This window comes from Phasianus colchicus, chromosome 9 (genome assembly GCF_987193195.1).
Source record: "Phasianus colchicus chromosome 9, bPhaCol1.hap1.1, whole genome shotgun sequence".
In the NCBI taxonomy this organism is placed as follows: domain Eukaryota; kingdom Metazoa; phylum Chordata; class Aves; order Galliformes; family Phasianidae; genus Phasianus; species Phasianus colchicus.
Window position 1 is genome coordinate 21,142,777 of NC_143444.1, and position 16,129 is coordinate 21,158,905.

General features: G+C 36.3%; 1 protein-coding gene across 2 annotated transcripts in view; it reads left to right on the forward strand.

Moving 5' to 3' along the window:
- Window positions 1-16,129, forward strand: part of ADGRL4 (adhesion G protein-coupled receptor L4) — a 75,129-nt gene that overhangs the window by 37,803 nt on the left and 21,197 nt on the right. For both annotated transcript variants that reach the window (XM_090146458.1, XM_090146456.1), the window contains exons 4-11: window positions 1,077-1,229; window positions 7,430-7,585; window positions 8,131-8,201; window positions 10,505-10,678; window positions 10,759-10,942; window positions 13,041-13,157; window positions 14,259-14,452; window positions 15,688-15,858. In XM_090146458.1, the coding sequence (XP_090002584.1) occupies window positions 1,077-1,229; window positions 7,430-7,585; window positions 8,131-8,201; window positions 10,505-10,678; window positions 10,759-10,942; window positions 13,041-13,157; window positions 14,259-14,452; window positions 15,688-15,858 (1,220 nt within the window). The remainder of the gene's footprint in view (window positions 1-1,076; window positions 1,230-7,429; window positions 7,586-8,130; window positions 8,202-10,504; window positions 10,679-10,758; window positions 10,943-13,040; window positions 13,158-14,258; window positions 14,453-15,687; window positions 15,859-16,129) is intronic.

Here is a 16,129-nt window from a genome sequence, read left to right on the forward strand (position 1 = left end):
ATCTCCGAGAACACCTTGTGAGAACACTGGCCATTGGGAAGCAGAAGCACCTTTCTGAAATTCATCCTTGGGCATCTTTTCTGAAGTCATATTTCTTCTCCCTGTCATGCTCCTTAATCGTTCTTCTTCTGCAATAAATTGTTATTTCTCTCCCTGTTAGAATTCTTTCCTGTCATTCATCATGTTACGAGTACCTTTGACTTGAGAACAGGAACAAAATCCCAGCAGACTTCAGGAAGCCTTTAACTCTTTTACTTTCACAGGATGTAGAAAATAGAGAACTCAGTGTCTTCTTGTTTGAGTTTTGTTTGTTTGCTTCAGAGTTTTGAGGTGCTTGGGGAGAAATGGGCTATTTGGAAAGATATTATTAGTATTGTGAGTATTATTCCCAGTCTGATAAGCAGATGTGAAGATCAAGCCGGGAGTCTTGCTCATTAGTTTGTTAAGATCTTTGGGATAACTAAGAAAAAATGACAGCTCAGTCATCTAGTGGCTGGCAACCTTGCTCACAGTAGGAGTGCTGGAGTCTGATGATCTTTAAGATCCCTTCCAACGTAAGCCATTCTATGATTCAGTCAGTAAGACACACTTTGTAAGCTTGTTGTCTGGTACTGCTGAGAAATACCAAAGATAGTCTTCAACAAACCAGGAAAAAAAAATTCAATTTAGCTATATTGTCTGTTTTAATGTTAATGAATGCAGTGGGTTACTTCTTCCTTAGGGTGATTTTCTACCTGTAGATTTGTGAAGATCATTATGGGTACCAAAAATATTATCAAATCAACTATAGCAGAACATGCACGTGACTCAATCCTTTATTCCAGCTGAATATGCAAGATATTTGTTTCAGTACCCCATTGGTTTTCTCATTTATTAGCTCACTCAGGATGAGGGCAGAGAAGAGCTGCTGAACACCTGATTATATCCTTGGCAATGGGATATCTGTACAAACAGTGCCAGCTCAGCATTCAAACATTATATAAATAAAATACTGAAGGCCAAATTAAGTTTTTACTTCACTGTTTTCTTAAATCTGCAAATGCAAATGTATTTCTCCATAATTTGTGTCTTGACAGATGATAATGAATGTGAAAATGCTACTCAGCCTTGTGGAGAGCATGCCAATTGCACAAACACTGTGGGAAGTTATTTCTGCATGTGTGCACCTGGTTTCAAATCCAGCAATGGTCAAAAAACTTTTGTACCTAATGATGGAACCTCCTGTGTAGGTAAGTTATTAATGTCTTCCAACTAGTTTTACATTGTCACTCTTCTCTTACTGCTTCTGTTAATTATAGAAAACTAGCAAAACACATTTAGATTTGTGAGTGAGTCTGAATGTAAAATTCCAACAATTTGGACTGTTACAAAATTAATATTCTAGTTTTTGGGCAAATGTTTCTTACTGATAATACTGCAGCTGCCAGTGTTTTCAGTAACATTTCAATCTTTATGCAGTGTTCAGTTTTTTTCATCCACTTGTCATAGTTTTAGAAAATAGATATCTAGTTAAGGAGATACAGAAAAATCCAGCCTTTTATGCCACTGTTTGACTGGTCTGTGAGTAAGCTGGTAGTATTCTTAAAACAAAGCATTCTGCATTCAGGTTGCCCTTGACCAACACAATTCCTTACATGTATGACCTACTGTACTCCAAATATCTTTTTGTTTGGGGTCTCTGTTTTGGATATTTTCTGTAATTTTTCAAATCTAACCAAAAGCAATGAAAAAGATCAGTAATCCTACCTCTCATACTATCCATCAGCTTCTGTTTCTATAGCAGTTGAATGGATTGTGTTCAAGATTACAGGGGAAGAAAAGTTCTCCGGAAAAAATGTGGTGTTTGTTTTTTTGTTGTTGTTGTTCTGAACATCTATGCAATCCTTTAGGATTTTCTTTGAATGGAAGAACTATAACTATTTCTCTTTTTTCAAAGTTCTGGTAATTTTCTCTATATGTTGCAACAGTCCTCAGGGAATGGGAAAATGAGAAATAAATCTATTGCCCTTTACACCTTTATGCTGACTGTGTCTCATTCTAGATAGTCTCCTGTGAGCCTGTGAGTGCTGACAACCTCTCTTCTTCTTACTGCTCTTAATAACAGCAGAATGGCTGCATATTAAGCCAGAAAGTGATCTAATCAACATTTCTGGCCCATTGCTCACATCCATCTAAAAGAGCTCTGCTTTACCCAGCCACTATGAATTGTCCGTAAATTAGCTGAGATTGAGACTGTTAGCACATTGAGCTGTAAATATTCTCATGGTTTCTGGTCCACGCTTTGATTTTTACCATTTACAACATTTCCTCAGCTTCAGAACTTTTGTCTTCAGATTTATTTCTCTGACTGTTTTTGTGTCGCTTTTTACCACTAGCTTGCTAATTTCTTTTTCTTTTGCCCTCTTCTCTTTACAGGGCCGACCAACCTGTTTTTATTCTCTACTAAGGGTTAGTTAACTGCTTTCCCTTTTTTTATTTTGAAAATCCGTATGGGAGGAGCTGAAAGCTTCTAAAATTCACACTGAAAAAAAAAATTACCTGTGGGCACCTTTTCTCATTAAATGAGTGTATCAATTACCTTACCAAGCAGGAAGTCCTTAAGACAACCTTTTGATCCACAATTAATTTTCCACTTTATCAGTCAGGGAAGCTCTAATAAGATATTTTGTACCCAACGGACCTGCTGTTATAGGTAGTAGATATGACTTGCAGCTGATAGTAGTGTATCCAGGTTGTTCTATCTGCAGCTGAAGCTTACACCAGGTTGCAGTTCTGATCACAGTGCAAGTTAGTCAGTACAAATCAAAAGGCAAAGCTACCAAATATCCGTCCTACCCAAATAATTTCAGAATCTGTAGAGTCTTAAGTTTCCTTTTTAAAATTTATATCCTCATATAGAATGTATGTGCAAATGACCTTAAAATACAGCAGTGGAATTTTGGAGAGTGCAACATAATGCAACCTATTTGTTTATAGACGAATGCCATTAAACCTGTATGAAGCTCCCAGTGGTAAAAGTTTGTACACCACTGAGTATCTGAGTGCATTTCAGAGCCTACATGCATATACATACATGTGTATTCTTCTTTTCTTCAGATACTGATCTTCCAACTACAAAGCAACTATAAATCTCAAGGTAGTAAATCAAAAGTGAACTTAGGGAAACGTCAGTTCACCAGAATGTTAGGTTTTGTACTGTCAGCACTATTTCATTATGCTATGAGGTAGAATTGGTGAACAGATGACAATAAAGTATACTGACAAAGGAGAAACTGGAGAGTAGGAAGGGAGGGAAAGAAAAAGACAGAGAAGAAGGGAAATGGAGATATATGATATTTGTGAAGACATTTTTCTGTTGTCCTGAATAAGAAATCTATTTACTTTGTAAAAGCCATGTGGTTTTTTTTTTTTCCTTAGATTTCACATTGTATTGAACATTAAGCTTTGGTTAAGGTCTACCTTTTTTTGTCCCAGTCATTAAAGTAAAAACATGAAAATGGCCATATTTAAAATGAAAGTGACATCTGTGCCACTCAGCCTTTTCCAGTAACACACTACTAGGTCTCTTCAGCTTTTTGTCAGCTTCTTCAGAGGCTATTGGAAAGGTAGCCCTTCACCATCACATCCTTTACTGGGACAGGAGAGTTGTAAGGTGGGGGATATGGCATTATACCACGTTGCCAACCTTTCTTTTACCTGAGCCATCGTTAAGCTTTTTCATTTCTACTTTATGTATGATGCTGCCTTCTACAGTATGGAGACATGGGGAGGGACATTTAGTCCTTTGCAAATGGACTTTTCAGTCACTCACAAGCTACTAATAAGCAGAAGGTATAATGTAGACATCAAGCTGTCTTGACTGACTGGTGAAGAATCAAAGCGATGTAGGTACAATCCAGTAATTGGCCAGACTGAACATAATAACTGTTCTCAGTACTTTTAATTTAATTGGAATTTCCTTGCCTGCTGCAGTAAATGAGGAGTGACAAAGCACAGAAATAAAATAAAAGGTTATAAATCTTTTTTCACACTAGCCTAAGTGGTGTTGGTGATATCATTTTCTGATTGGAGCTATTATAAAAGCTTCAAAGTTCAGCTTTGGGATTTGTTTTGAATATTTACTAAAAAGCCAGGGCTTTTTGCAGAGCTATGGCAAATGCTCTTCTGTTTAAAAAGCTGCTATTCTTCAACCTTTGCTCAGGAATGTTGTCTGTGAAGACTGCACACACAAGCCTTGGCAGCCCACTCCAGCTCTTGTAGTAGATCAAGGAGGATGGTTTGAGGTCCTAGCCTGAAAGCTCAGGTGAAAATGAATTGCTGAAAGCACTGGCAAGCTGTTTGTGTGCGATCCAACAATTGCATGCTCTTTAAAAAAAAAAAAAAAAAGGCATAAGTACAAAATATAAAGAAACAAAAACCTAGAACTACAACAGAGTATTTCAAAGCAGGAACTTAAAAGCAACATGGCTGCAATTGTAACAAATTGATTGTCCCTGAAAATCTTATTGATTTAAAAGGAATATGAAGCTGATTACTACCTTTCAAGATCAGGCATATTGCCTTTCAATTTTGTCATCCAGAAGATTTTTTCTCTGGGAAACAGTAAATTAGTTAGGCATGATATGGACTCATTCCATATGGGCAACTGAACTGCAGAAAATCTATTTGCATATACTCAACGGGGTGTCTCTATCAGACTTTAAATAGCCATTCTGTTGCCAGAGATGTGTTTTCGTGCTTGAGTTTCTGCTGTTATTTTGGATAATCCTGCTTTCTCATTAAAATCTCCATTACACTTAATACGTGACATAATTACAAAAAGATGAGTAATTTGTATGAATGCCCAATAATGACAAATAAATGATTTATCAAACTAGATTCATGGAACGGAAATTATCATAATAATTTTGAAACACTTGGAACATTAAATCACATGGCAACCGGATAGCTAGCAATGGCAATCTGGACAGTATTCAAATATTTATATATTTAGAAGTCATTCTAAGTTTTAGCAAAGGTTGTTGTCATTTTCTGGTGTTTTGGAACTGTGTTATTTACTGAATTTCCCATTAAGACATGCATGTCCTTCTTCTTGTAGCTGACAAGGCCAGAGAAATCTTGGGATAAGGCTGATGTGTTTTCTTGTTACTGTTATTGTCGTGTTTTTCACCCTTGGCACTTCAAGTCACTCAAAGTTTGTCTGCCTCACACTGAGTCATGGAGCAGGGAACTGAGTGGCACTTGTTTCAAAAAGGGATTTATAATTTACTGGTGTGAGAAGTTATTTCAATGCCAGGAGTAGGAATTTTAGCCTTTATCTTTAATAACAGCATTTAATTATGTGGTAGCCTATGTGTAACACTGTATCCTATTTTTTCTCCACTTTTCTTCACTTTTCATTGATGTAAAATATAGCTGGCCCCATGATTACAAGTACTGAGGCCACAGGATAATGTGGATAAACAAATTTAGCTCATTAAAGAGAAACATTTGCATCTGGAGGAATTAGCAACCCAAAACCCTAATGCAGATAATAGTAATTTAACCCCATTGTGTAAGTTTCGTGCTTTTTCCCACTCACCCAAACATAGCCTTCTCCATAGCTCTCCCCGGAGGGCAGAGGTGGTTGTGCTGGAGGGGCAGTGGGATCCCAGCATCCTTCTCCTGTGCAGCACAGGCATTTGAGTGGCTCTACAAGGGGAGCATCTGAACTGCTGCTTCAAAATGCAGCCTTAGAGGTGCAAAGCAGGGCTATTGCTCAGTGAGCAAAATAGGGATGTGAAAGCAAGCTGTGGAACCTCAGGAAATCTTGAATGCTAGGGAGAGCTTTATGATTACAAGCAGAAAACGGAGCTGGGGAATTGCATAAAACAAGAAAAAGCATGTGTATATAGGAAATGTTGAGGTATTCCATTAAAAGTTCAAACACAGTTTACAGTTGCCTCATATTAGAAAAAAAAAAACAATAATAAAATCATTCTTCTGATTATAGAGACTCTTTTGCCATTAGTAAAGAATGTCTAAAAGAGAGATTGACAGGTATCTTTCAGACATCTTTTTGTAGTCCCTGGATCCATTCACAGGCATGCACTGTGTTTTTTTATTCTCCCACAATTTCTGATTCTCCAGCAACCTTGTATCACAAACATTATTGCTCATTTTTGTTTTATACCATTTTGAAAACCATCAGCAATTTTAGATCAAAACAAGAGCACAAAAATTGTTCCGGTATACTTGTGGTGCATTTTCAGTCTCCTGTGTCTGTTTTCTGTTGCTTGCTCTTAGAAGCTGTCTCACTGCACAAAGGCCTCCTATTGATTCAGGTATCTATATCCTCCAATAATCAGTTCATCAGTTCTTTTTTTCACCAGTTTCTTACCCAAATTCATCATCATCCTAATTCTTAACTCAGTTTGTCTTCCTCTCCTTGGATATCTCCAGTTCATCTATTTCCCCTTTCCAGCTTTACCTTAAGTTCTCAGCCTCTTCTCACTATGCTCCTTTAAATCTGTTCATGTGTCACTTCTTCATTTTTCAATACTTTTTGTCAAATATACCTGTCCCGAAAGTGCTCACATTTTTCTCCTTTCTAACACAGTATTTCACAGTCCATTACTTCATTCTTGAAAACTATTTGGTGTTGTTCCTACTTTACGTTCTCCAGTGAGTCCATTGAGTTTATTTGATCTCTACTGTCAGCCAGCCAACTAATGCAAAATAATCCCTATAGCAGCCAGCAGCAGCACACAGACCTCCTAAATTGATCAATTCATGGATTCTCTTACCAGAATTCATCAGGTTTGCTCTTGGACAGTGTCCCACCTGTTTATTGAATGTGTCTACCGAGCAGCAAATTATTTAGAAGGGCAAAAACCATGTTAGGCACATGCATTCTACCTTTGGATTAAAAAAAGAAGACCTAGTGAACACTTTAAAGGCACAGAGCTTAGATCTTAGATTAACGAGATAGATAGAGTGATTTTTTGGTAGCATCTTTTTAAAGCCATGACTTAAAACAAAAGACTGATGTTTTCTTTCTCTTTTCTAACTGAATACTAAGGCTGAGAAAATCTGTTTAGTCTAATCTCTGGAAAATGGATTTCAGATAATTTGCATCATGCCGAGTGTTTCGTTATGATAGAATTAACATTTAAGCTCATGGTTTTAAAATATGAACAATGCAGTATTATATAGTAAAACATGTGTGGTATGAAAATATGATCAATTATGATTTATCCTTCTAATCCCTAAGTATTATAATTGGCAGGTGTTTTGTCACTTAGTTTCCCTTTTTAGTTTTCACTTTTTTTTCTTCCATGAAATTTTATTATGAAACTGCTTGCAGTATGCAGGGCTATTATCAACAAAGCAGCAAGGTGTTAGTCTGTAAATACTTAATAAAAAATTCAATTTCTCACAATATTTGCAGATGTAGACGAGTGCAGCAATGAAGGAACTGTTGCCTGTGGAGATCATGCAAAATGTGAAAACGTGGATGGAGGGTTTAACTGCTCCTGTAAGGAAGGTTATCAACCATCCACAGGAAAATTGCAGTTTAAGCCAAATGATGGCACTTCCTGCCAAGGTACATGATATTATAAAGGTTTATGTGTTATTATAGAGCTACATCTTCTGAGAAACCCACCAGTGCCTCTTTATCTTCAGTTAGATTAATCAGCAAGACGTAAAAAAGAGGCAAGGCATTCACATCTACATTTCCTGGGAATAGAATCCTTTATAAATGTATTTTCACTAAACAGTGTTGAAACCCAGTTGAAATAATGGATGTCTCCTTACAGTCATCAAATCTGTATTTCTCTGTATAAATTCAAGCTGTTTTTTAACTTCTCCTGTGGGTGGAAGTCCCAAAGAAAAGGGCCAGACTCTCTTCCAAAGCAAAGCCAAAGCTCAGGGTCCAGCCCATTGCTGCTTTAGTGTTGTGTGAGCAGCAGCTGTGGCCAAGGCCAAGCCTTGGAGGTGGGAGTTTGAGGCTGGGGTGCATGTGAATGGGTTCAGAATGCCAGTGGTTTGGGGAACTACTGAGACAAGAGCTGTTACAGTGTATATTGGATATCAACTGAACTGCAATACATAATTAGATTTGTGTTTGTTTGTTTTTTTAATTTACAGAAAATCCAGAGGCCAAGTGTGAGTTATACAAAGACTGTGTAACAGAACACGTTAATAAAACTTTAGCAGAAGTAAGTAGCATTGGTTTATAGATTAATTTGTAAATCCTTTAATTGTTTCTGTCTGAAACTGTTACATCAAGTGGAATTGTTCTTAAGGAGCTTTCAACAAATGCTTGAAGCATAGAATTGAACTTAAACATGTTTACTGAAGTCTTTTAAATAATTTCAAATTATTTGAACTGAGTTATATGTTTAAATCATGGTAATAACTTGCTGGGAATCTATGTGTTCTGTTTCCAGCAAAGTAAGTCAGGATGCATGAAAAATTGAGAAGTGTGGTAATCACTCAACTCTTTTCTGCAATTTCTGACGATACACATTGCTTTATGTGCTGATGTGCAATTATTTGCTTGTTCAGAGTGGAAGGCAGCAAGATTGCTCACAAAAGTAATGTCAACAAATGACAAAATAGAAAATGGAATCACAGAATCACAGAATTGTAGGGATTGGAAGGGACCTCTAGAGATCAAATCCAATCCCCCTGCAAAGCAGGCCCCCTACAGCAAGCTATACAAGTGGGTCTCTCCAGAGAAGGAGAATCCAAAACCTCCTTGGTCAGCCTGTTCCAGTGTTCCATCACCCTTACTGTGAAGATGTTCCTTCACATACTGGTGAGGAATTTCCTATGCTCCAGTTTATGGCCATTTCTGCCTGTCCTGTCCTCACAGACTGATGAAAAGAGGTTGGCCACATCCCTTTGACTCCCATACTTAAGATGTTTATGAACATTAATAAGATCACCTCTGAGTCTTCTTTTCTCAAGGCTGAACAATAGACCCAGGTTGCTCAACCTTTCCTAGTAAGAGGTGCTCCAGGCCCCTTACCAGCTTTGTGGCCCTCTGCTGGACTCTCTCTGGGAGATCCCTGTCTTTTTGGTACCGGGGAGCACAGAACTGGATATAGTGCTCCAGGTGAGGCCTGACCAGAGCAGAGTAGAAGGGGAGGAGGATTATTACCTTGACTTGCTGGCCACAATCTTTTTAATGCACCCCAAGATCCCTTTGACCTTCTTGGCCACCAGGGCACACTGCTAGCTCATTGCAGACCTTCATCCACAAAAGAGCTATAACATCCTGGTATGCTTGTATATTCGCTCCTCAAAACTTAATATGTAAAGTGGTACAGACTTTATAGAGCCAGACTTAGGACTCTAGAATTTTTTCAGCAGAAACCAAGGTTTCCTGATGCAAATAAAAATGAATAAATAATGAATTAATGAGTCTACAACTATAATAATGTCTGATTTAAAAGGATAAATGAAACGTAAACATGAATAAATTAAAACCAATGATATACTTCCGCATTTTATATTAAGCAATTTGACCAAGTTACCAGAATTAAAAGCTTTTATTTGACTATTTTCTTAAAATGCTTTCTGTTTTAATCTGTGGCATAGTATATTATATTAACATGTTTCCAATGTTTACTTGCAAAGACATGGTGAATGCTAACACCAGGATGTTTCTGTAAGATTTTTTTTAAATACGTAGTTATACTAAAGTCAAAATAAAATAATATCTCTGTTTTATGTAAATAGCTGTACCAGATTTTAGCCTATTTTTTAGCCTGTGTTCTACTTCTGTACAGAGGCAATCAAAGACAAAGCAAATTCCACAAAATCTACTCAACAGCAGAGAATACAGATCTTACCAAATCCCATATTGAGGATTTTTCTTGGATTGATAGCATCTCATTAGATTTCAGTATTGTAGAGTATGAATTCTTTTCTTATTCAACCATGACACTGCAATCTTAATGTACATCTCACCCTCTTAACATATTACTTTTTAAACTAACTGTGTTATGTAAGTATATTTTTGTAGCTCATAAATTCAGTTCCCCTAAACTGCATGTTTTATAATCTGCATTTGGAAAAAAAGCATCACAAAATGCTCAAACACTGCCCATTTGCTCCCACTTCTTCAGGCAAATTTTAACAGAAAAGATTCTTCTTAGTTAACATATCAATTGACATTGAATTATTTGTGCACACTTACTAGTCCACTTTGGAGTATTATGCTAAATAAAACTGAGCTGCAGTTGTAATTAAATAAATAAGGGTGTAGTGATAGGCGATTTTTTTTTTTTTTTTTTTACCATACTTGCTTCTTAATGTTATACCAGTCATAACTTTTTTTTTCTTAGTTTTTCATTGCTTTTTATGTTAAACTCTTGATTCAAGTAGTGCCTCTTTTTATGCCCTTCTGTTCTTGTTAATTCACAAAAATCAGTTATTAGCATTGGGTTTATGTTCTCTCACAGAAATACAACTTTATTTCTCTCATTAATATGTGCCTTCCTGTATTTTTCAGATTAGACGTTTAAAAACACCCCTGGAGATGCTGCAAGAAATTAATAGGAATACTCTGGGACCACTTTTGCCTGTAGATGTGATTTCATATGTTGAAGCATTATCTTATTCATCACTCAATACCATGCAGTACTCAGTTCCTGACAATGAAGCGCTCCGTAACACAACCATTAACGTGAGCAGATCGAGCCTTAAAGCTGTGCTTTTCTCTTTATAAATAGTGTATGAGTCTTTAAAATATCCTTTTACTTACAGGTTTTGGTTAACACTGTGAACAATTTTTTACAAAAAGATAAAATCACCATCTGGGAAGAGCTTCCTGTTGATAACCAAAGACAGAGCCTGACTAAGTTGCTGCATACTGCAGAACAAGCAACACTTCTCGTGCTGCAAAACTTCAAAAAGACGACACAGCTAGATGCTAATGCAAGTGACATAGGTAAGATATAGAAAATTAATCTAAGGTATACTTTAGATGTGAATTACACTGAGGAGTTTTTCAGCACAATTATAGAGATTAGAAATGGTGTTACGTGCAACGCTCAGGTGTTAATTTGTATGAGTTTTATAACTAACACCCCACCTTTGGTGTAAGTATCATAATTTTCAAAGATTGAACATTTGAGCCCAGAAAAAAACTTGAGAGGCTGTAGGAAGCTATCCTTTCAGATTCTCTTTCAGTCTCTCATTATAGTTACACTTTTGTAGTGAATCTGGATTTATCTTATATGCACAAAAATATCTTGTATATCTTAAATTCATAGAAACAGTAGCAAAAGATGAATTTGCTCTTTAAAACTTTGTGTCTCTTTTTGGTTCAGTGAAAGTAATGTAAAAAAAATTGGAATAAAGGTCAGAAGTTAGATCTTGTGTGGCCTTAGTTTCAGAAAATTTCTATTTTAAGAGAAATTTCAGAGTAGTAGTTCCAACTACTATTTTTCTTTCCAACCTTCTCCCTGCCTACTGACTTCTTCATACCGGCTCTTACCCATTTTTCTGTGATTATGGGAGCTTTACTTTTTTTACAGAATAAGAAGCAGACTAAGGCCTTCTGAAGATCTGTAATCAAGTGTTGTTGATTCTTTTGGCAATTATCACTCATGTATTTTTGGTTTCTGGAGTGTACCCAAACTGGATCTGACCAGATTTCTACTCTCTCACCTCTCTGAAACTAAATTAGCAAAAGAGATTTTAAAAAAAGAAAGAAGGAAAGAAAGAAAACAGGAAGACATTTGTTCTATGACATAAGCACTGTGGAAAAAGATTTATGGATATATTTTAGTTTAGAGCACCTTTGGGTGTCCAGCAGATCCATAATGCTGCTGGGAGCTACTTCTAAAGCTCCTCTTCATCCACCACCAGTCTGAGGCACAGGCTCTCTTGTGACCATGGAGCAGAATCCATGAAGATGGAGAGAAGAGAGGAATCGGTTGACACCAGTCAACCAAAGTGACAAAAAGAAGCTAATTAGAAGAATGGAAAGGAATATCTACATTGAAATATGTTGATCATTTTCTAGCTTGCTTTAGTTCCAAAATAGGTAGTTCTGTGAGGTCTTTTCCATATGGGCTGCAAACATTATAATTGTTTTCTATCATATCTCAGCATGAATATGTTTTCTATGAGGCTCGTACACATCTCACACATGTATTTTGGGACCTACAACATTACCTCTCTCTCTCCAACACTTTTTATAGTGAAAGTTCCTGAACTGTATGCTTTTCAAAACTCCAGCAACAACAAAAAAATATTTCTTATGTCCTGACAAACATTTTCTGACAGCTGGTCTATTGAATAGCTCATATTATTTTTGTGTGCTGTGCTATAAGCAATGCAGATGGTTAGCTTAGTGATACTCCTCCATCAGTCAAGTTTTAGATTTGTTTGTTTTTGTTTAGCTCTGTTTTCTATAAAAGGCCTGATTGACTTTTTTTTATTCCCATCCTGGGTGACGGAAACTCAGCACTATAATGAACTGAGTAAAGAGCTCAATGTCCTCTAATGCAGTTTCCATTCTGAGGGGTGATGCTTGTTTGTTTTCTTCTTGACAAAACACATCATTATTTTATGCAATGTGCATTTGGTAGTATGGATAGATAACTATAAAATATATACATTTCAAAAATTGGCTTTTATCAAAACTTACTATTCAGTAGAGAATTTTATGTTTTGCTCTTTATAATTGTGATTTGTGGTTCCTTTCAGAAATGCATTTTTAATAAAGCAATAGCTCTTCCTAAAGTAACCTATATTATTCTTTCCAGTGCCTAATTTAATGCAAGGTAAATAAAAGACTATATTTCTCATGGAAAGAGTAAAAAGTATGAAAGCAAAATGTATGCATAGAAATAACAAAATCAGAAGTCCAAGCAAACATGCTGTATTAATAGCATTTTTTTAAAAATATTTGGTGCAATGATATATTCTTGAAATTTACAGTAATTATACAATTTGGTAGCACATTTATTAATCCAACTGTATATTATCTTAGACGTAATGGATAATGTGATTTTTACAGTATTTTTCTTCTTTTGCAGCACTCAAGGTTTTTGTTTTTGATTCTCACCATGTGAAACACATTCACCCACATGTATACACAGAAGGAGACTACATAAAGATCTCCCCAAAGAAGAAGGAGGAATATCAATCCAACGGTAGGAGACAACAATTAAAGAGCAGGGGTGTTAATAAACTCCTGGAATAGACTGTACCACTAGTAAACAACCAGGTGTGCAGTGTACTAGGACTTAGCTGTAGCCTTAACTACAGAGTCAAGGCACTTTTATCACCATTTCACCTACCCCCTTCTTGTTCTCAATACTGATTTTTCTACCATCATTTACACAATGACTATCTCACAGGGAGGACCAGTAAGTTTTAACACTGATTATTGATATCAGAGACCTGAATTTTATCCCTTTCTAAGCCATAGATCTGCTCTCTGACTTTGGATGATCAGTCCCCAACTCTGTGTCACTCCAAAAGTTAGTGCCACTTTTCTATTTAGAGAGCAGCTCCTTAATGCAAGAACGCATGTTCCCCAGGACCAAAACCAACAAGGTCCTGAATTTGACTTTGGACCTCAGAGCGCTATAGAAATGTCTTATAACTAGCAATAGTCCAGTACTAAAATTAAATGAATGTGGTTAAAAAGCTCCAGAGTTAATGCACCTAAACCAATAAACACACCAAAAAATGCTTTTAAGTCTTAATCTTCCAGCTAATCTGAGACCCACTACCTATCAGCATCCAGAAGTGTAGTTTATTGTGGTACAGGGAAGAAAAGTGTGACTTTTCTGATCAGCACTACATCCCAAAATACGTTTGGTTTCTTTTTCCCATTGCACCTTCCCCCCTTGTTTCCACTGTAATGAAAGTCAAAGCAAGCCACATGCTTTAGAGAGCACCAGGATTTAGCTGTCTTGGTTTATGAGACCTGATAACACACGTGAAGCCAATTGCGGAACAGCAGCACGCATATATTAGTTTAGAAAAAATAGGTATGCGTGCATCTAATTAGAATTTCCAAAGTGAACACATTTTTAATTCTAATGGCGGTTACATTGTTTTAAATAAAGCTATATTTCATTGTCTCTAAAACATTTTTATAAGTATTCCACAAAGATTCCATCTGGTTTGCATATTTTATGCAATAACAGTAATTATGTCTATTGTTTATTGTTTCCTTAATGTCTTCAATTTTGTTCGTCTATAAAAAACCTCAAACTACTAAATATGGTCTGTTTGATTGATAGGCACTGTTGCAGTTGTCTTTCTGCGGTATAGCAATATTGGTTCTTTGCTTTCATCGCCTAAAAACCGCTCCTCGAAAGATAGTTCTGAGCAGAGACAGACAGTAAGCTCATCAGTTATAGCTGTTGCAATTAGCTCAAATCCACCTACGCTGTATGAGCTCGAGAAAATAACATTTACATTAAAGTACACCAAGGTAAGATTTTTTTTTTTTTATGTTATGAACTTCAAAATAAAACAGTAGCTAATTATTGTGTGTGATGTAACCATATCTGCTGTGTATGATATATTCAGACACAATTCTGTTGTTTGCTATTGTTTTGAGTTTACTTCTATCAGAGAAATAAATAATGATCTCAAATATAGCATCTTCAGTGCTGAATATGATACTGCTAGAAAGTTCTACTAAAGTAAAGGCAGCAATGCCATCTTTGTTTGGCTGCAGTATGAATAAAATGCAATTGTCTGAAGCAATATTACTGGTTCCTGATTGTTCTATATTTAGGTTTTTATTTTTTCTTGAAAGTTTATCAGATGGCTACACATATATACTGCAAAAAAAGAAGAAATTAAAGCAAAAATTTAACAATTGCCTAAAAGGTAATAGAAGAACCCATAGCACAGCACCTTTGCTATTTCTGAAATTTGAATATATCATTCTGTAATTGGGATTTTTACTTTTACATAGATTTTGCTAGCTTCAGTTGTATGTAAAGAATCATCTTACATATCGCAAGGCAACAAGAAAATGACTCTGTGCAGGGAGGTGGGAGAAGGGTGAGGTGTTAACCTTGATTATGTAGGTTTTAAATTTGTTACTTGCCTTGTAATATTTGAGATAGAGATCAGCGTTCTATAAATTTGCATATATTTATACAGTATCTAGTACAATGGAGAGCTGATCTTTGACTAGTGTATATATGCACTATCAGTAATAAGTAATATTAATGGTCTTACTCATTGCTGTCATCACACCTGATATACCAAGTGTGATATGACCCTGACTTTCTCTGAGACTGCTTTGTAAAATGCATAGAATAACTTTCAGGTTTTGAGATGCTTATTTGAAAGGGACTACAAGCAATGTGACTGTAACCTTGGGGTTTAGTCCATGTTCAGCAGGTGCAGGGGCATATATAACAGTGTTTCCAGTAGGTAAAAATTCTAACACGTTGCTAAGTGCCAAATGGGTTCAGTAATCTGATTAACCTGCATGTTTGGTGAAGTGCTAACTGTGTGAATAAAGCGCTTCCATTCCAAGCCACATTTTAATTGCTTGGAATAGGCCTTACCAATGTGCTTTTTTGTTTCCCAGCCTTCCAATGGAAACATGGAATTTTTAATGAATTGCAGTGGGTAATGCAAGAGAGGTCTCTTGATGGGAAATATCCTGCTTTTTGCCATCAGTAAAACATCTTGTTTCTGTTCCAGACTGCAGATAAAGATATTAAATGTGCATTTTGGAACTACTCAGCTGACACAATGAATGGCAACTGGGCTACAGAAGGCTGTGAGCTGACGCATTCCAATTCCACTCATATCTCATGCAAATGTAATCATCTGACTCATTTTGCTGTTTTGATGTCCTCAGGTGGCTCTGTTGTAAGTGCCCTTTTAATTTATTGTTTTACTCGATACTTTCTTTTATCTTCATTTGTTATATTTTTATTGCAGTGCAATTTATGTACTTTTTTGCCTTTAGGTTGTTACTTATTTATTCAACAAACACACAATTTATTGTACACTGGGCAAACAAAATTCTTCCCCTATGTGTTTAAATTTCTGTGTGTCCTTTCTGCAGTATTGCCGAGCAGTGATGTAGCAAAGGATCTTGTTCCCAATACACAGTCTGTTGTGCTTATTTTTGGTGCAT